The 22157-nt window shown below is 40.0% G+C and overlaps 1 protein-coding gene across 1 annotated transcript in view; it reads left to right on the top strand.

Moving 5' to 3' along the window:
- The window catches only part of LOC120545833 (3'-5' RNA helicase YTHDC2), a 73468-nt gene that overhangs the window by 40173 nt on the left and 11138 nt on the right, over window positions 1-22157 (top strand). Inside the window, exons 23-26 of the mRNA XM_039780448.1 lie at window positions 550-711; window positions 14189-14378; window positions 16787-16875; window positions 19824-19943. Coding sequence (XP_039636382.1) covers window positions 550-711; window positions 14189-14378; window positions 16787-16875; window positions 19824-19943 — 561 coding nt within the window. The remainder of the gene's footprint in view (window positions 1-549; window positions 712-14188; window positions 14379-16786; window positions 16876-19823; window positions 19944-22157) is intronic.

Below are 22157 nucleotides of genomic sequence, written 5' to 3'. Positions count from 1 at the left end.
TTTATTGTTTACTGTTTCATTATTTTTTGTAAAAATATTTAGCGAAACGTTTTATTGTTATTCTTATACTGTATTTTTTTCTACCTTTTTTTCTATTTAAAGAGTGTTTTGTAAGATGCTAAAATCTGCTGCTGGAAATCTAATTTCCTTGCGGGAGTCATCCCAAAAGGATCAATAAAGAGAAGTCTAAGTCTATGCTATGACTTTGTAACTGTTGCGAGTTAGCATAGACATTTTAGGAGATAATTTAAGAAAGCACATCATCAGTATCAATTGTCTGAATCTCATATGATTTACTCCCATCCCTTTCAAACAGAGTGTATAGAAGCCCAGCGTTGTCTACTAGTCATAAAGTAACTCATTTGAACAAACAAATCAAAATGGAGAAAACAATTGGAAAGAATTTCCATGTTCATGTTCTGGTTAAAAGATGATTATTGTTATCAATGTTATGTTTGCCAATTTATCATGATACAGATATGGAGTCCTATTCCCTAGTCGAAACAATGACAGGATGTTTTTCTTCATGTTTGTTCTGTGTGGTTCCAGGCATGGCAGAAGGCCCGCAGTGACGGCTGGGAGAGATCCTTCTGTGAGAAGAACTTCCTGTCCCAGGCCACCATGGACATGATACTTGGCATGAGGACACAGCTGCTGGGACAGCTCCGTGCCATTGGTCAGTTCCACTATATTTTCTTTTATATCCTACACTAGGGCTGCACGATAAGAGGAAAATATAAGCTGTCAACGTTGTTGAATATTGCAATGTTGATATAACTTGCGATAAACAAACAGATATTGAAGTGTACTCAGTTCTGCATTTCTTTTCTTTTTTTCCAGGTTTGTTTATTAATTTCATAACTGCAAAACAAAAGCAGTTGAAAAATATATGTATAAAAACAAGTTTCCTTTTTTTGCTTACATACACAAAATAAAATAAACAACAAATCAAAGCAAACCAAGACACAACACCCCCCCACAGTCAGTAATGAGGATTAAATACAAAAATACAGACGCATATCAGGGCTCTAGAGTGCGAACAATTTGGTCGCAAATGCGACCAAAATTTGTAAGGGTGCAACTAAGATTTTTCCTAGGTCGCACCGGTGCACCTAACGTCCTCGCAGCCGCTGCCTCTCCACGAACAAAGCGATGTCGTTTATATGGATATGGTTTAACGTTGCGTTAAAACGACCCACTCCTCCTGTAAAGCCGTGCCTGTGTTTGGATCTCTCCTCCATCGTACTCCCCCCTCTCTCCCTATATGAGCTACTGGGCTATCTGGGTCTGTTATTGAAAACAAGTGAAGGAGCTTTCTCAGAGATATATTATATATGATATATATTTTTTAAATATATCCCAGGCTATTTATTTCAGATAATGTACATGTGTTGCAGCTGTATATTTTCAAATTGGGAAGGAAACCCTGTCTTTGCATTTTATTTTAATCACTTCTGTTTTAATAAAAGAGCTTGTGAAAAGTGGCTTTGACTTAAAACTGAACATTTAGCCCACTTTGTAAAAAATATAAATTAGAGATAGAGATATATATTGTGTATCGCCATTCAGTTGAAAAATACAGAGATATGATTTTTAGTCCTGGACTAGTGGAAGATCTGATAAGAATCAGTGTGGAGGGGCCCAGTTTAGAGAATTTTGATGCTAGGGAGTGTTGCAAACTGGTTTAGCCAAGGCCAAAGGGGAAGAAGGCCAAATTACAGGTGTTGGCCATCTGAGGGGCATGCGACAGCAAGGGGGGACCCGCTATAAGACTTAGAGTACAGTATAATTGTGCTTCAAATTAAAAAAAAAATGCACCAACCTCTAACCCTTATCCCTTTAAAATAACTGAGAATGAGATATACATACTGCACATGTATGTACTGCATGCATGCATGTACAATGTATGTATGCATGTATACATATATGTGTGTCATATACTATGAGGTAACACAAAAAAACAACAACATAAACACACACACACACACACACACACACAGACACACAGCATACATAGAAACACACACACACACACACAACACACACACACACACACACAGACAGAGACACCAGAGAGAGACAGACAGAGAGAACAGACACACAAAACACACACACACACACACACACACACACACAGAGAGAGACAGAGAGAGAAGACACAGACACACACACAGACACACACACACACACACAAGAGAGACAAAAATAACACACACACACACACACACACACACACACACAACACAAAAAACACACACACACAAACACACACACACACACACACATATACACACACATACATAAGAGTATACACACACATATATACAGTATCACACATATATACACACACACAGGAAAAGAGAGAAAGAGTACACACATATATATAGAGAGACACACACACACACACACACACACACACACACACACACACACACACACACACACATGCAGTGCAGGTAGGTGGTGGAGAGGAGGAGAGAGAGAGAGAGAGAGGAGAGAGTATATGGAGAGAGGAGGAAAGGGCACACACGGAGAAAGAGAGAGAAGAGATATAGAGAGAGGAGAGAGAAAGAGGTGGAGTAAAATATAGAAAGAGAGGAGAAAAAAGGGTAGAAAAGGAGAGGGGGGAAGGGGAGGAAAAAGGAAAAAATTATATGTAGTATATAGTATATATATAAGTATAAAGCATATATATATGTAGGTATATATAGTAGTATATATATGTAGTATATACAGTAGGTAGTAGGGAAAGAGGGGGGGATATACATATATGGTGGGAGAGATGTGGTGGTATACATATAGGTATATATATATATATATATATATATATATATATATACATATATATATATATATACACTAACACAATTTGTATATTATTCAGAACATGGTATATTAGGTATGTGGCTAATATTGGGGGTGGTGACAACATCTGCTCAAGTCGGATAGTTTCTAGCCATCTCAGAAAGCAGGGCCTCCAGCAGGACTAATAATAAGTAAATTATTAAGCTGCGTTGTTCTTGGAAAGACATTAAACATTCAAACTAGCAAAGCATTTCTTGTTGTTTTCTCACATTTGCAAAGTTACAGATTTAGCATTATTTAAATAATATCCATTACCACAGCTTGTCCCTAATTTAAAAACCACAGCAAAAAAAACAGATTAACTGCACACAGCAAACTGAGCGACTAATACAGCGACTTCCTTTCATCTGACAATGATTAGAAATCCCTAACATACATACACATACATACATACAAGGTACACATACATACATATATGCACATAGTATGTGTGCATGCACATATATGTGTATACATATGCTATATATGGTGTAGCATATATGTATACATATGGTAGGGGGGAGTATGTGGGTGTGTGTGTGTGTGTATATGTGTGGTGTGTGCATACATACATATACATATATGTGTGTGTGTGTGTGTGGTGGTGTGTGTATATGTGTGTGTGTGTGTGGATATACGTGTGTGTATAGGCATACGGGGGTGTGTGGATATGTAGAATACATATATATATATATATGTATGTGTGTGTGTAGGTATATATATATATATGTATGTGTGTGGGGGGGATATATATATATGTATGTATATGTGTGTGTAAGTATATATGTGGGGTAGACATGTGGTATATGGTATATACAGTGCCTTATGAAGTGGAGCCTGCCTTGAACTGCTGGACCCCAACATAAAGGAAAACTAAGGAAGAATCAACAACAAGTGGAACGAACCCATATGAAACGGAATAAAACTGGAAAGCCCAGTGGAGGATCTTGAATGGATCCCACAGCTGACCGACACGATGACCCGACCACAGGAGGACCCAGGAGGAGACACCAAGGAACACACCCGGACACAGCAAGGAGAATATAGAAATATGGAGGCGACCCAGAATGAAGACCGGATCAGCAAGGACACGGATGAGAAAGGAGGACTTGTTCATGGACAACAACAAACAGACACAGACAACAGGAAAAAAGAAGAAAGATATCCAGAAGGAAAGAAATAATGGAGAGCACACGGAAATATGGAAGGAATAACGGAAAATAATGGAACAAAAAATATGAAATGGAATTTAGAAATATGGACAGGAAGGAAGGAGGAAAGAAATATGGAATATAGGACGAAATGGATGGAATGAAGACGGAGATTGGATGGAAAGCCTAACAGATAATGATCTGAAATATAAAATAATGGAAATAAATAGAATGGGAAGGAAAGAAAGGAATGGAATGGAAATTGAAGAAATGCCATCTAACATGGAAAGAAAGGAAGGGGGAAATATAGACAGTGGAAGAAGTGAATAGTGCAGGGAATGGAAGGAAGGAGTGGAAAGGAAACACAGGAAGGATAGGGAAACCGGAATGGAAAGAAAATAGGAGGTGGAGGTTTGAAGGCAGCCGAAGGAAGATAAGGTGGAGAGTAGTGGCAGTGTGGCAGTGGCTATATATATGTATATGTGGTGCATGTAGTATATATATGTGTGTGGATATATATATATACATATATATATATTTATATATATATTATATATATATGTATGTATGTATATATATATATGTGTATATATATGTGTATATATGTGTGTATATATAGTGTGTGTATATATATGTGTGTGTGATATATATATATGTGGGTGGGTGTGTATATATATATATGTGTGTGTATATATATATAAGGTGTGTGTATATGAAACAGTCCTTTAAGGAAAGTATCACCCTTGAACGCTTCGTACCTTTGCCACATTTCAGGCCTCAAACATAAAGATATAAAACTGTAATTTTTGTGAAGAATCAACAAGTGGGTCCCACTATGAAGTGGAACGGGAAACTCATTGACTATTTCAAACTTTTTAACAAAAAAAAACTGAAAAAGTAGGCGGTAAAATTATTCAGCCCCTTTACTTTCAGTGCAGCAAACTTCTCTCCAGGAAGTTCAGTGAGGATCTCTGAATGATCCAATGTTGACCTAAATGACTAATGATGATAAATAGAATCCAGCTGTGTGTAATCAAGTCTCCCGATATAAATGCACCTGCTCTGGTGATAGTCTCCAGAGGTCCGTGTAAAGCTTAGAGAGCATCAAATGAAGAACAAGGAACACACCCAGGCAGGTCCGAGATACTGTTGTGGAGAAGTTTAAAGCCGGATTTGATACAAAAAGATTTCCCAAGCTTTTAAACATCCCGGAGCACTGTGAAAGCTGATAATATTGAAAAAGGAAGGAGTATCGAGACCACTACAAATCTAAGACGACTCGGCCGCCCTCTAAACTTCAGCTCATACAATGAGAAGACTGATCAGAGATGCAGCCAAGAGGCCCATGATCACTCTGGATGAACTCGCAGAGATCTACAGCTGAGGTGGGAGACTCTGTCCATAGGACAACAATCAGTCGTGATACTGCACAAATCTGGCCTTTATGGAAGAGTGGCAAGAAGAAAGCAATTTCTTAAAGATATCCATAAAAGTGTTGTTTAAAGTTTGCCAAAGCCACCTGGGAGACACACCAAACATGTGGAAGAAGGTGCTGTGGTCAGATGAAACCAAAATCGAACTTTTTGGCAACAATGCAAAACGCTATGTTTGCGTGCAACAACAACACAGCTCATCACTGAACACACCATCCCCACTGTCAAACATGGTGGTGGCAGTATCATGGTTTGGGCCTGCTTTTCTTCAGCAGGGACAGGGAAGATGGTTAAAATTGATGGGAAGATGGATGGAGCCAAATACAGGACCATTCTGGAAGAAACCTGATGGAGTCTCGTAAAAAGACCTGAGACTGGGATGGAGATTAGTCTTCCAACAAGACAATGATCCAAAACATAAAGCAAAAATCTACAATGGAATGGTTCACAAATAAACATATCCAGGTGTTAGAATGGCCAAGTCAAAGTCCAGACCTGAATCCAATCGGAATCTGTGGAAAGAACTGAAAACTGCTGTTCACAAACGCTTCCATCCAACCTCACTGAGCTCGAAGCTGTTTTGCAAGGAGGAATGGGCAAAAAAATGTCAGTCCCCGATGTGCAAAACTGATAGAGACATACCCCAAGCTTACTCTACAGCTGTAATGCGCAAGCAAAAGGTGGCGCTTACAAAGTATTAACTTAAAGGCTGAATAATTTTGCATTCCAATATTTCAGTTTTTATTTGTTTAAAAAGGTTTGAAATATCCAATAAATTTCGTTCCACTTCATGATTGTGTCCCACTTGTTGTTGATTCTTCACAAAAAATTTACAGTTTTATATCTTTATGTTTGAGGCCTGAAATGTAAGCAAAAGGTCGCAAAAGTTCAAAAAAGGCAATCACTTTCAAAAGGCACTGTATATATGTGTGTGTGTATATATATGTGTGTGTGTGTATATATATATGTGTGTGTATATATATATGTGTGTGTGTATATATGTGTGTGTGTATATATATATATGTATGTATGTATGTATGTATGTATGTATGTATGTATGTGTATATATATATATATGTATATGTATGTGTATACAGGCCCGCCGATAGGGGGGGACAAACGGGTCTGTTGTCCCGGGCCCACAGTAGGGGGGGGCCCAGAACTGGGCCCTCATTAAATTATGGAAGAATTAAAAATCTTTTTTTTAAATAGGCCTATTTGTGGAAAAAATATGTAGCATTAATATTTGGAATTACATAAAAGCGCTTTTATTTGTTTTCTTCCTAATTGTCCTGAAATGGTGGTCAAGAACCCCCTACTCTAACAACATAAAAATGGTTTGGCTCCTCTGATCAAAAATTTGATGTTGTCAATCTTGATTTGAAGTTCAGTACGCCTCCAAATGTCCGGGTCAGCACAAGTCCGGAGCTCGGAAAAGGAAAGAAGAAAGAGAAGAAGAAAATGGAGGCCTTAGAGATTTTCTAAACAAATATTTAAAAAAAAAGTAGTGACGGTGAAGCTGAACTGCGCAACGTGAGCAAGGTAAGAAACAGCAGCAGCCAACGCTTACGTAGCCTTGGTAACGCAACAGGCCAGCTCTCATGTTAACGCCCATTAGCTTGTATAAAAGCCTGACACAACAACGCTAACTAATGACAGAAACAGTTGAGTTTGGTAGCTCCATCAGTGTAAGGATGACAGAGAGATCCAGCTGCAGTCAGGTGACAGAGAGAGAGATGATGGAGGGAGGGGGCCCAAGCTCCCGATAACGGAGGGACAGAGTCAGGCCACCTGAGAGAGAAAGAGAGATAGAGAGAGAGTGGGAGAGGGGGCTCCGTCTGTGGAGAGTCAGAGCAGGATGGATCAGGAGACTGATTACACACCTAACTTCAGTGAGAGATGTGAGGAGAGGAAGAGCAAGGGAAAAGGAGAGATCTGATCAGGAGGGGTCCATCTAAGATCTCAAGTCTCCGCCAGGCAAGACGTCAGCGCCAGTGGTATATATATGTAGTGAATATATATATATGTATATATATATATATAGATGTATATATATGTATGTATGTGAATTATATATATATATATATGTATTTTTGTTTGTATATTTCTGCAATTTGCACTTTAGTTTGTGTGATTTGTTTCTGACTTTCATATGAATGTTTCTGCCAGGCTTGGTCAGTGCTCAATATACTTCTGGGACTGAAGTAGTTAAATAAAGCGATTTCATATAAATTCATGCATCACCTAATTTCATCATCACATCAGACCAACCTGGCCTCAAGGAAATAACGAAGAGTTTTAATCTGTCTAATCTTGTGTTGTTCATACTATACAATGATTTATTGTTTGTCTTTGTTGAATAATACAGAGACAAAGGCTTAAAAATAATCTCATTGCAATTAGATTTTCTAAAATCGTTCAGCCCTAGGGCCCTATTTTACTTGATCTGAAGCATATTAAGCATAAAATTTAACTTTGTGCGTGGATCTCTGGCGCTATTGCTATGATACCGGCCCAGGATATGTGTCTTGTGCCCGGCCTTAAAATCTAAAAAATGGGTTGGTCTAGAAGTAGCTAGGTGTGGTTTAGGTAGCGTGAAAATAACCAATCAGGCGTCATCTCATTTCCTTTAAAACGAAGTATTTGTTCCATGGCCAGTTACTTTACTATTATAATGGCGGTTACCTGGCGCATAGCGAGCTGTCGGGGATCGCGGCAAAGTAATAATTACGGTCTTGGCGAGGTGGCGATGTTGCTGCGCGGCCTCCGGTATCTCCTCAAAGTCTGGAGAGGATTGCTGCAGCCATGGAGCGTGGGCCTCCAGCACCACCTGCTCCTGTTGTGCCCCTTCTCCCCACTCCATCTCCGTCCACCAGCTCCACCAGGGCACATGGCCTTATTACTCCAGATTCACCAGATTCGCGAAGATTAATTCCAATCCCACCGTAGTTCAACATCCGTCTCCTTAAGTCCTCTAATATTTCCTCATTTATGTCATCAACACATCCATGATTCATGGAAATGTTGTGTAAAACAACAAGCCACAAAGAATGCTGCGACTTTTGAGGAATGTACTGTAAAATGCCTCCTGACCTATCCAAACACCTGAAGCGCATTTTCAGTAATATTTTTCTTTGTAATTATGTATGGTTTTAAAAAATGGGAACTGCTGTAGATGAGAGAAGTGTATGCGCGTTGTGCACATGCTACATTATGGCCAAGCATTCGTCCCTAAAATAGCATCTGAATAACGCGCTACTGACTTTAGACTAGCGCCACTGACTTTAGACTAGCGCCACTTAGGGCTGGGCGATATATCGATATAAACAAATATATCGATATATTTTTAAATGAGATATGGAATTAGACCATATCGCATATATCGATATAGTTCAAATGTGATCCTTGCTCCCATAGATATGTCGCCGTGAGGTTCTAAACATAGCTACGTCAAAACCCGCCGCCATCTTGGAACAGGGGTCCGAAGCATTCAGATCAACGCTAAAGATGCCGGACTTTTGTACTGCTTAATTATGTTCGGTAGAAATGAAAAGAACAAACCGCAATGGATAACATTTAACAGGTGACAATGTGTTTTATGATTATATATGCGCGCCGACCAGCAATCTGAGCTCCGTGCGGCGGGGGCGGAGAGCCCCGTGGCCGGCCGCAGCGTCTCTTCCCCGGCAAAAACACAGCTTCGCCTACGCTGCTGCGCGGTCCCTGCTGATCCAGATCGGACCAGCCAAAGACAGAGTGGTGATCGGTAGGATCTTACACGTAGTCCAGGACGAACTGTATGTCAATATCGTGGAAAGTTCCACTAAGTTTACCCGGCGGCGAGCGGGAAGAAGCTACAGCGGGGCAGCGACCGTCTGCGGCTGCAGGATCTGGAGCTCAGTGCCCGTTAAAATTACATGTAACGCATAAATACATACAGAAATAAATAGTGGAGGAATGAGCCTGGACATTTCAGTCTGTTTAAACTTCACCTTGAAGCAGAAACTCTTAGTTCAGAAGGGTGAAGTTTCCGTTTGGACTCAGATCTGTGAACCGATCATAATAAATGTCTTTGTTTTGTAGTCGATAGTTCATCTTAAGTTTATTTAAGTGGAAGCAGTATCAAGTGGAAGAATGGGACTATAACCTAGGCTTACAGGCATGAGGCATTACATTTTGAACAAAGTAGATTATATTAATATCAAAAGCTTAATTGACCTTTGGAACGAATCACAAATAGCCTATGGAGCTTTGATTTCAAAAAAGGTACTACTGTTATACAGTATTTAGGTTTACATTTTATTGTTATTTGAACAGCTGAGCATTTAATCATGAACCAGGTGAAGAAACCGGTTTATTATTTATTTGATTTTGCAACTGTTTCTATGAAACTACTTGTGACATGTCATATTTGATTTGGGCTTTGACTGAACATTTGCTCTCACTTCGCGGAAAAAAATATCGGGATATATATCGTATATCGATATTCAGCCAAAATATATCGGGATATGACTTTTGGTCCATATCGCCCAGCCCTAGCGCCACTGACTTTAGACCAGGTTTTTCCTGGTCAGTGGCGGAATTGTTTTCTGAAACTGCAAAATAGGACTACGTAACGTTTGCGCCTGAACACGCCTCCTCTTTTCGCTGAACCGCCCCCGGGAGCGCAAATACATTCCCTAATTTACCGACGTGCGTCTGTGGAGGGAAAAGTCCGCTGTGCGTCGGGTGCAAAATAGGAATGATACATGTGTCGGTGTACAAAGGCAATTGCGCTGAGTGCAAGATAGGGCCCCTAGTCTGCATGTGAGTGGAGCACAAGTGAGTGGGAGGACGTTGGATGAAGCACAGAGTGGATGTTTTAAAAAAAAAAAAGTTGGAGTGTCTCTCCATCCCGCTCTGGTACCGCTCACACCCCCGCCCGATCCTGACCCAGGCTCATATTGTACATGCAGATGAAGTAGAGCTGGGCAATAGAGAAAATCAAATACCACAATATTTCTGACCAAATGCATCGATGACGATATTGCGGCGATATTGTCGGGTTGACAATAGGTGCTTTCACAAAATATTAACACAATGAGAGTTTAAAAAAAAATAAAATTCTCACCAATAATGTGGATACAATGACTAAGTGTGTAAAGGCAAATAACATACATTACTTTACTGTAATGCAGCCTTTAAAACCAGGAAAAGACAACACTTTTGTCTAGGGCTGCTCCCTCTTATTCAATTAGTCGACTAATCGGTGGTTTTGGTCTTAGTCAACTTAAATTTCTTTAGTCCATTAGTCATGTATTATGCTTTTTTTCATGCTGAATGACTTATTTCCAAGAAACGTACTAGCACATCTCTGGTAAACACAAGAATTAAGGGATGACATTTTACCTAATATATATCAACGTGAAACCTACTTTGAATACTTTCATTAAGGCAATTTTTTATTGTATTACACATTTTCTGAAATGTGTTTAAATATGCAAAGGAGGCATTATCTTATTCAATATATGCATCCTTTTGTATGACTCTTTGCGGAGAAACTCAGATTTACAGATCTGTCGATTAAATCAACTAATCGATTAGTCGATACAATTGAATGAGTGTTAGTCGACTAAGAACTTCTTCAATCGAACACATCCCTACTTTTGTCATATCATGATATTACGTGGAATTTACTATCTAGCCTCTAGGGGTGGTACGGTTAATGAAAAAACATCCGAACCGCTCGGTTCGCTTGTCTTGGTTCGGAGCGTGTGTGTGCCGCACGGTTCATCAGTACACTGTTAATGTGCACTAACCACTTACTGCCGTAGTGCCCACTTTATACACCTATGTTAAAACACTTACTGGAAATGACAAGCAGGATGAGCGTGACGAACGCAACCCATGGCAGCTGATTGGACGATCGCGTCACATGGGTCTTGCTGCTCCTGAATTTCAAAACCGACTTTATTGGCGGCTTGTTCAGAATACGATCTCATATTTAAAAAATAGTTCACCGAAACGTGTTTCTGAAACCATTTTAAGCGAGAAATAGGCCATGCAGTTGCTGAATCTGTCTTCATTTTAGATCGACAAAGGTCAGTTTAAAAGATTTTCGTCTGATTTTGAGAGACACCGAGCCGCCTGCTCCTCAAGTGGAGTGGGGTGCTGCTGCTGCTGCTGCTGCAGCAGGTCACGTCACATGCAGAAATGTCAAGTGGGAGAGAGGCTGGAGGATGCGCCAGCGTCGTTTATAGTCTGGTGTGTGGGAACATTTCGGATTTCACGTTCCCTATGATTAAATAAAACAATATATAGAACGGACACTGTGTGCATGTATTGTGCAACATGCATTCAATATGCTAATTTTAGCTATATATCATATGCTGAAGTATATTCTGGAGTGTTTAAAGATTAAAAGAAAAAATAACAAGAACCGTACAAGACCGAAAACCGTGACCCTAAAACCGTGATACAAACCGAACCGTGGGTTTTGTGAACCGTACCACCCCTACTAGCCTCATATATCGATTAGGGATAGGCCGATTATCGGGCCGTTGCAGATTATCTGTATCAGGTTTTTTTTTGCCTGATAACCGATTAAAGTTAATGAATTAAAAAGTGTTCTACTTTGGCTCGGCTACAGCTCTGTGTCTGTCCCTCTGCTTCGGTTTCACTTGCCAGTCTGACTTAACGCCTTTGTAGTCACCGACCGAATTGCCTCTAAAGTATTGAGTATTGAAAAATGCCTCGTCATTCAATACCCAATTTCAACACCTAAGGAGTAAATCTCATCGTCAGTGAGCCAGTCTGCATGCAGCATGCTTCTACCAAGATATAATAATGTCTGTGATTGGCTGTCTATATGGAGTTAGAATCATGCCAAAACCTCACACACACAAAACGTGTTTTACTCACTTTGACTTCCTGCCAGTTGTGAGGCGTTTCCCTTCTGGCTGGCACTTATCGCATAGAGGTGTGAATTAACCAGGCTTTGGGGTTTACATACAGGCCAAGATTCCTTTGTTTTGGCCACATGTTCCTTTGTCTCTGAGCACATGTGTGTCTTGTATCCAGAGGTCAGTTTAATCTGAGGCCTTTTGGTTAAAATCAGATTTAACACCACTGATGGTTCCAACAGCATCTAGGCTACAGCGTCCGCTATTTGTTTTTGCCAGCTTTCCTTCCTGTTTTAGGAAGCAGCGACTGTATTGCGGTTGTTAGGTTAGGTGAAGCCGGGTAACTGAAAGAAATCCAGCATGTTGATCTTGCTTCGTAGTAGCCTACAGGCTGCCGGTCTCACAGAATTCTGTGAAATGAACACGTCCCCTTAACTCAATATCTGTGGCAGTTTCACAGATTCGCCGAAAATTCTGTGACGGGCCCACGGATGCGATGCCTATGTAGGTCAATGACAGGCATCATCCGTGGTCTACGCACAGATTCCCTGATCACAGCACGTTTCTTTCTGTACAGAGAAGCTGTATACAGCTTTGCTATTATAGGTATTTTTAACATTTCTTCACCAGATCTTATCATGGTTTAATTGTATTTCTCTTAATGTTATTATTTCGGTCTATTTCGCTGCTTTGTTGTTTTGATATTTTTTAAACTATAATACTACATCTAGCAACATATATGTAGATGTTATCATAGTATGCATTTCTTTATTTTAATATTATTTTGGTCTTATTACTGGTGAAATATTACAGTATGCTGTAAGACAGAACAGATATGATCAGAGTTGGGCGCATGCAAACCCGATTTCCCACAATGCAATGCCGGCATTCATTTCAGAGAATCAGACAACGATCAGCAGGTCTTTAACGCCAGTATCGCTTCAAATATATATATATATATATATATATATATATATATAATCAGTGGTTTTGTCACCAGCAACAACACGTTGCTCAGCTTTGTTCCAGTAAGTTATGCACCGTAATAACGTTTAAAAAAAAACGCGTGTATATAGCTATGGTCCTGGCAGGCTTAAATTGACTTAACAGCGCCACCTGCTGTTGTGGAGTGCGAATTACAGGACATTTGTTAGAAAATGTACCTGCATTTGTGTGTGGATCTGAGGGCATTTGTGTGTGGATCAGCAAGGCGGAAAATTAGTGCCAAAAGTCACGTGACAGTTTTTCGTACTTGTAGAATTTGTTTTGTACCTGAAGGATTTTTTTTTTGTACTTGTAGGATTTTTTGTTTGTACTTGTAGGATTTTTATTTTTGTACTTCATGGATTTCTTTTGTACTTGAAAGATTTTAGTTTGTACTTGCAGGATATTTTTTGTCATTGAAGAAATACGTTTCTTTGTATGTGTAAAACATACTGTATTTGTTTGATAGGTAGGTTTCTTATTTGCAGAACAAAATGCATTAGTTTGTGAATGATGTTTTGTATTTGCAAACCACACTGAGTTTGTGAATCGTTGGGCGTGAGTAAAACACGTTGTGTGTGTGTGTGTGTCTGTGTGTGAGGTTTTGGCATGATTCTAACTCCATATTTCTAACGTTACACATCGTAGAGACACGCAGGAAAAACTCTACGTTACACAGAGACGGCTCACGTAGTCAGAGCTGAGAAATAAAATGCAATTTCTTTTTGTTTTATAAAATTGGTATCGAAAAAAGTATCGTTTATGAACCAGTATCGAAGTCACGTTATAGGTATTGGTATCAAACATTTTTGAATGATACCCAGCCCTACTTACTTTACCAGTATGATACAGACTTAATTGCAAGAAGTGTGTGTTGTGTGTGTTTGCTGTTTAGAACAGCCCAGCCAAATCGGCCCAGGCCCTTCCCACAGACTGGCTGATCTATGATGAGATGAGCCGAGGCCACAGGATGGCCAGTGTTCGCTGTTGCTCCTTGACGACTCCCGTCACTGTGGCCATATTTGGAGGGTGTGCCAAACTACCCAGCTCTGCCCTGCAGGAACCTGCTGTACAGAGAGCTACTGGTAAACAATTTAGATTTCATCAACTTAACATGCTAGCAACATGGGCAAAGTATGGCGATGTCGGCAGCTCTTTTGTTGATTTTTTTTTGTTTTGTTTTGTTTTTATTATTATTATTTATTTTTACTATTGGCCAGATTCCAAAGAAAAAAAGTCAATTCCTGCACACACTTATCACCTCTGCACTGATTTATTTAACAGAGCAAGATGGTAACCACCTTCATGGTACCCATTATCTCTGATTGGTGCGTCAGGCTTTGTTGAGCCAGCTAAGACAGAGAAAGCCTGGCTCTGTCCAACTTGCTTTCTGGTACACCTAGGGCTGCACAATTAATCGAATTTTAATCACGATCACGATTTTGGCTTCCCACGATCAAATTTGTGTGATCGAGCGATATTTAAAATGCGTCATTCCCTTCATAGAACAGTTTTTGCAGGTAACAGTCGGTCATCATAAGCCGGTCACGATGTTTACCAGTTTACCAGTAAACGCAACGTTTTGTCCCGGCTGTGTTGTTTTTCAGAAAACAGCAGTGACCAGGGCTAGTTTGTGTCTTTTAGCTCATAGCTTTAGCAGCAGACTGTTGGACGTCCCGCTGTTGGAATCCTACAGTGAAATACAGACACACTACACTACACTGTTTAGCAGTCAGCATTTTAGCCGTGTTTAATCCAGTTACTACTGTGGCTAACGGTAGGCTAACGCTACCTGCTGTATAACGTGTCATTAGTGTTTACTAGCGTGACATTCAGCGATGTTTATGTTTGCCTCTAAAGTGGGTTTCGGAGCATCAGAGCGCAACGCAGACATGTAAGTGGCAGTGTAATGAGCCACAGAAATCCGCGTAGCTATTTCGTCTGGTAGATACCAGGCATCACATGCGCCGTTAACGTGAACAGAAAATTGCGTTGCCTGGTGTCAGTACCCGATCCGTTCCACCTGCACAATCCGTTCTGCGCATGTGCAAGATGACACGTATGCCATGACGTAGGCGCAGATGATAATGCTGCGTTCATGCCATTCAGTCTAAAATAACGTTAAGTCAAACATAATGGGAAAAGCAGGCTACAGCTAAATTAAGACTTTACAGTAATAACAATAAAGACAAGTATTGACTGATTGTATTTTAAATGAGCACAAGTAAAGTAGAACTGACGTAACAGCTGTTATATATGTTAACGTTTATTTTCAAGTTTTATTTTGAGGGTCTTTTAAAGTTTACATGCTGTCTCAGCTAGCGGTTAGCCGAATTAGCTGTTAGCTAAACTAACGTTAGCTTAACTGTGGAGGCTAACGGCAGACCACTGCAATCAGCTAGCGGTTAGCCAAATTAACCGTTAGCTAAACTAACGCGTGCTTCCCGGGTGGAGGCTAACGGCAGACCGCTATAATCACCTAGCGGTCCGCGCGCGCTATTAGCTAACTAATGTTAGCTGGAGGCTAGCATGTTAGCTAACATCTTGCGCATGTGCAGAACGGATCGTGCAGGTGGAAGCGGTGCCGTTATTCTGAGGTGGTGGTTGCATGAACGCAGCATTATCATCTGCGCCTACGTCATGGCATACGTGTCATCTTGCACATGCGCAGAACGGATCGTGCCGGTGGAACGGATCGGGTACTGACACCTGTATCTTTCACGGCAAACTTGCATGTGTGGAAAGCGGTCGCACAACAGCTGAAATGGCATACTCCTTCACAGTATCCTTCAATAAAGGAGGAATGTAGCACAATATGGATGTATTAGTAGGAATGTAGCACAATATGGATGTAAAATCAGTTATAATTATATAATAAAATTTGTTTTGGCTAAAATCAACAAATAATCGTGATAATTAATCGTGATCTCAATATTGATCAAAATAATCGTGATTATCATTTTGGCCATAATCGTGCAGCCCTAGGTACACCCCTCAGCTTTATTGTGCTTGTTTTTAGCTGTAGGTCTATTTCTGTGTAAGGACATTAAGAGCAACAACAAAACAGAGTCAAAGTCAGCACTTTGGAACTTGGTTTTGGTATTGTGATAAGCTTTCCCAGGGAGGCTGTGCAAACTTTGAAATGAATGTTAACCAAATTATCCCAACACTATCCAGATACTTCAGCATTCTCTCTTAGAGGATGGGTCTCGCTTCCCTTGAGTTTTCCGGCATGATTGGTTTCCTAGGAACTCTCTGAGGCCAATCCAAAGCAGACATGGCCTTCCCACATTTCTCAAGTCTTAAGCATTGTTTAAATCCCTTTTTACAATGTACTTCAAATTATATTCTTGTTTTCCAAAAATGTATAGACATTTCATCTTTTCCATGGTGTTTTACAAAGCACTCTTTCCTTTGAATGTTTTATGACAGAAGTGGATTTTGAAGCCTGCCTGTGCAGATTCAGCCTTTGTCTCCATGTTCTTTCCTTCAGACAGTCTGGTTGACGTCAGTGACAGTGACACAGAGGACCTAGCCGAGATGAAGATTGATGACTGGCTCCTCTTCCAATTGGACAGAGAGGTGAGGGATCATTGCTGTTGACATTGACCTTTCAACCTTTAAAGTCTTAATTATTAATTGTAATGTGAATTTTTGTATTCATTTTTTATTTGTTTTTTAGACAAGACAACTTTTAAGCCCCCAGCCAAATGCTGGTAAAATTTGCAAGTGGCCGTAGATTTGCTTCACTCACCAGCCAAAAAACAATGGAAATGTATTGAGTGGCTGGTAACATTTTGGAATCCACCAGCCACAGTGGCAGGTGGACAAAAGTTAATTTCCAACCCTGTATTGTGTTATACAACAGTGGTTCCAAAACCTTTTGGCTTGTGACCCCCCTAAAATCAAATCAGTGTCTACTTGCGACCAAGTAGTATATATTAAAGGTGCTCTAAGCGATGTCACGCGTGTATTAGGCTACAACATTTTTTGTCACATACAGTAAACATCTACTCACCATCTGCTAGCTGTCTGTCCCCTGAACACACTGTAAAAAAACGTGGTCTCTGTAGACAGCCCAGGCTCCACCAACGCCAACAAAAACAAACTGTGCCAACCTGCACCACCAAACATAACAGTTTTCCAGCGTTCCAGCCAATAACTGACAAGAAGGATTTTGGGGGTGGGGGTTGGGGGGTTAGTGCACGGGAGCACGAAAGAGGTTAAACTGGATTCTCATTAAGCAGTTGGTGATGACATCACTGATGTGCCTCAAGGATCTATTCTTTGCCGTATTTCATTTTCTATCTATATGCTATCATAGGGCCTTTTCAATTCTTTTGTGCGGACGACATTATCCGTTGGTAACCCAAATGACTGCCTGGATATGAGAGGCTGGATGTCCCAAAATAAAAACCGAATCTTGTCAGTGACCTGAGAGTGCTCAAAGGAATCTGCAGCAATCTCTGGAACCTGTAATTCATCAAATTGTTAACTTTGAATTTAAGTTCCAAATACGTTTATAGTCAACCATGAACAGGTGTACAAAATTCTCATTGGATAGTTGAATACAGGATTTCAAATCTGTTGGATAATGGATCCAAGGTTGGGAGTTGCCAAAGCCAGTGCCAAACCCCATGCACGGCAGTCACATCAAGAACAAAAGAACCCAGATCTATTTTCCAGTTAAAACAGAAAGTACGAGTACTGCATCCATCAAGTGGAATCCATTAGAGGAAACATGACAAAGTCAGTTATTCATTGAGGCCAAAAGGCCCAACTGTGTTAAGAGCATGAATCTAAAAAGAAGTCTTCCCCAGAATGTTGAGCAATAGCATAATCCATGTTTGTATGAGCTTACTGCATTTTAGTGTTCGGTTATGTGATTCTTTAAAGTTAATAGCCCCTTTTACACATCCTGTTCAAGGCAGGAATGTTGCGCTGTTATTCCGCCTTGCTGTTCTGTATAAAAGGTACAGAGACAGAATGCTGCTCCGCCGCTAAGCTGGCAGCAGAGCCAAATCTACTTCAAATTCTCACACACACACACACACACACACACACACACACACACACACACACACACACACACAATCTAAAATGATAACTGGGGCAGGATTATGCTAGCGTTGTTTGGTTCAGTGTAAAAACCAAAGCCAGTGTAATCAGGGGTCTACTTTACAGCAGTATTGCAGGATGTCTGTATAAAGGGGTCTTTAGTTTTTCCGATATAAACCAGACCACAGGGACATGTCAGCTTGTAAACATGTGTGCTGCTGCAGTTAATGAAAGATTTCACAGTAGGGTCAAAACGTTGGTCTGTTTGCACTATTAAAGGCTTTAAATCTATCAGTATGCTCCAGTCCCTCTTCTTTCTTGGAAGTGAGCTGTCCTCAAGCAGAAAAACTCCTTGTTCAGCTGCATTCTGCTGAAAGATATGTGGAGAACACTTTCTCTTCTATAATAAGAAACCAAAATCCTGCTTTTCCACTAAAAAAATGTTCTTAAGATCACACATATTTCATCATTTGAAAGGCGTGACAAATAAACCCATGGTCTTGTGTGGTCATGGCTACATTATTTTATGCCATCCACAGCTCATTACTACAGCATCACTTGCTACCTGGAGTTTTAAATTTAATTCAAAATTTCAGTTGTTACCTCTTGAGCTTACCACTATTTTATTGTCAGTGACTGCATCTCAGTAATTGTTGTGCATATAATGAATTGAAATCAGGCTCTATGCAATAAAGCCCTTGATTAGTTATGAATTTTTTGTCCCTATATGAACTTGAACTCTCTGAGGTCAGCTAACAAGTACGGCTGGGGGGAAAAAATGTAATATCGTATGTATCTTTATTTTTATTTATTTTTGCCAAGATTATCAATTATTTTCCCAACAATCAGTATTTTTTATTTTTAACCAATGATTCACCTAAATCACATCCGTTTCCAGCAAAACAGAGCGGAGGCAGAAAATCCATGTTATGTTCTTCTTTCCAATGTCACTGACATGTGATGTGTGTTCTCTTTCGAAAACAGTTTCTAGAAATGTCTCATGATGTATTGTCTCTAGAAGTGTATTATTCAACTTTTGTTTTTGTTAAAGAAGGAAAAGAAAATCGCAACACTCAACCCTATCAAATCACAATGAATGAAAATCATAATAAAAAAATCTAATCGGCCCCCATGTATCGTGAAAGAATCGTTTTAGGACAAAAGCATATCGTCCCCGCCCTACTAACAAGTGTCTGCTGGTTGTCCCAAAAGGAAGGCCGAAATACATTTGTTGTCTGGCATCTACACTTTAAAAATAGTTTACCTCTCAACTTAAGATCATCCAAATCAATTAAAATTTTTAAAAATTTCGTAAGACTCACTTATATTTCCCTCTTAACAGATGTTTTTGCCCTTTTTGTTCTCTCATGGTAACTCTACTCTGTTGCTCTTGTGTTTGTTTCCATCCTGCCTCCCTGATATTTTGTACTAAACCTTTTCTTATTTACATGCCGTTTATCTCATGTTGTCAGGCTGCAGGACTGGTGTTTGAACTGAGGCAGAAGTGGCAGAATTTGTTCATCAAGAGGATCCGTTGTCCGTCAAAGCCCTGGTCTCAACAAGACGAGGCCATTATCCGGACTCTGGTGTCTGTATGTCTCATTATTTTTTCTTTCTCCAAGTTTCACTTACAACACCATAAATAGAGCAACGGGAGGGCTGTACCACGAAGCCAGATTAATGGGTTAGTGAGGTATGTTGAGTCTGAAGCCAGAGTTTTCCCTGTCCAAAGGTTACATTATTTATTCCACCAAACGAAGCTGTGCAGTTACCATAGTTCTTACTGTATGGCGTTGCAGGATTTTTTGCCACAAGAACCTAAATCAGGAATGCAGAAAATCTGAGCAAGAACACGTTTTCTTCATGTTCCCTGGACATTTGCCTACGTTGGCTCTAAGGAAGCTTCTATAAATCATACATTAGTAGTTCACTTTATTATAAATCAGTGTGGGGTTTACCTTTATGTTGTTTTTATGCTTGGTCCCAAGCAATTTATGCAATTAGTCATTTTTTGCCAGTATTCCTCTTTCCTTCTGTGCAGCAACAGTTTTATTTTTGCTGTAATTGTTTTGTTGGGTTTTTTTTAAGATTATTTTTTGGGGCATTTAGACCTTTATTTGACAGGACAGCTGAAGACATGAGAGAAACAGTGGAATGACTTAAAGCACAGGGTCGAGGTCTGAGTCGAACCCGGCACTGCTGCGTCGAGGACTAAACCTCTATATATGTGCGCCTGCTCTACCAACTGAGCTATCTGGGCGCCTGTAATCATTTAAATGCAGAAGTAGGTGGCCGATCAGGATCAGGACCAGGCCCATTTTGTACGGTAGTGGAGTCAAATGATGCCAAGCGCCCCGTTTTTATGGGAACGCACAGAACCCGAAGAAGAAAGCCTGGGTTAACAGAGCAAGATGGTAACCCCCTTCATGGCATCAGTTATCTCTGATTGGGGAGGTCAGGCTTTGTAGAGCCAAAGAAAGAGAGGCAAAGAAAGCCTAGCTCTGTCCAACTTGCTTCGTGGTCCGCCCCTCAGTGTATGTGGGTTCCAAATATTGGATGAGCAGCCTCAGACAGTTGTCGTCCTCCTCCTCCTTTTAGAGTATTATGGCTGTGTATAATTGTCCTATATTCATTGCATTGGTTGATGTTGAAAAGTTGGGGCATGCGTCTCTTTGAGTGCTGGGTGCTGTAACAAAACCTTTAAAAAATAACTCAATGCTAACAACTCCAAAACTCAAGGCAAAAACCAAACTGTCCATCCCATCATTTTACTATTGTACCCAGATTAAAACTCTAACCTCTGCGCCCTTTGCAAAGCCGAACTGACACATCATTTCTCTCATATTATTAACATGTTTGAAAATGCTAGTCCATTTTAAAAACCAGTCTTGTTTTTTTTCATCTTCAGTCAGAGTGCAACTGGATAGATCATGTTGGGACTTGACATGGGAATGTGCAGTATGTTTGACAAATATGTTACCAGTTGAGAAGTCCCTGCCTTGTATCATCCATGTGCTTAACTCTGCACTAGGGCTGAAGGATTTGGGGGGGAAAAAATGTAATTGTGATATTATTGTTTTCTTTTTTTTCGCCAGATATTGCGATTACGATTCAATTTGAAATTTAAAAAAAAAAAAAAGATGTTTAGCTAAAGTTCAATTTTAATTTGTAAACCAATAAAACATGTCATGGAGCATTATAACATGAGACACCATCAAAACTGCTCTATATTCTTATACAGGGATGAGAATAACCACTGTAAAAGAATAACTTTTACAGTGGTATGCAAAAGTTTGGGCACCCCTGTAAATTTTCATGATTTTCCTTTATAAATCATTGGTTGTCTGGATAAGAAATTTCAGTTAAATATATCATATAGGAGACAAACACAGTGATATTTGAGAAGTGAAATAAAGTTTATATGATTTATGGAAAGTGTGCAAGAATTATTTAAACTAAATTAGGCATGTGCATAAATTTAGGCACCCTTGTCATTTTATTGATTTCAATACCTTTAGCACTAATTATTAGAACTCAAAATTGGTTTGGTGACCCTTGACCTCCATACACAGGTGAATCCAATCATGAGAAAGGGTATTTAAGGAGGCCAATTGTAAGTATTTCTCCTCTTTGCATCTTCTCTGAAGAGTGGCAACATGGGAGCCTCAAAACAACTCTCAGATGACCTGAAAACAAAGATTGTTCAACATCATGGTTTAGGGGAAGGATACAGAAAGATGTCTCAGAGATTTAAGCTCTCCGTTTCAACTGTGAGGAACATTGTGAGGAATTTGAAGACCAGAGGC

The sequence above is a fragment of the Perca fluviatilis genome, chromosome 17 (assembly GCF_010015445.1).
Source record: "Perca fluviatilis chromosome 17, GENO_Pfluv_1.0, whole genome shotgun sequence".
Lineage (NCBI taxonomy): Eukaryota > Metazoa > Chordata > Actinopteri > Perciformes > Percidae > Perca > Perca fluviatilis.
This window is presented reverse-complemented; position numbering and strand designations above follow the sequence as displayed.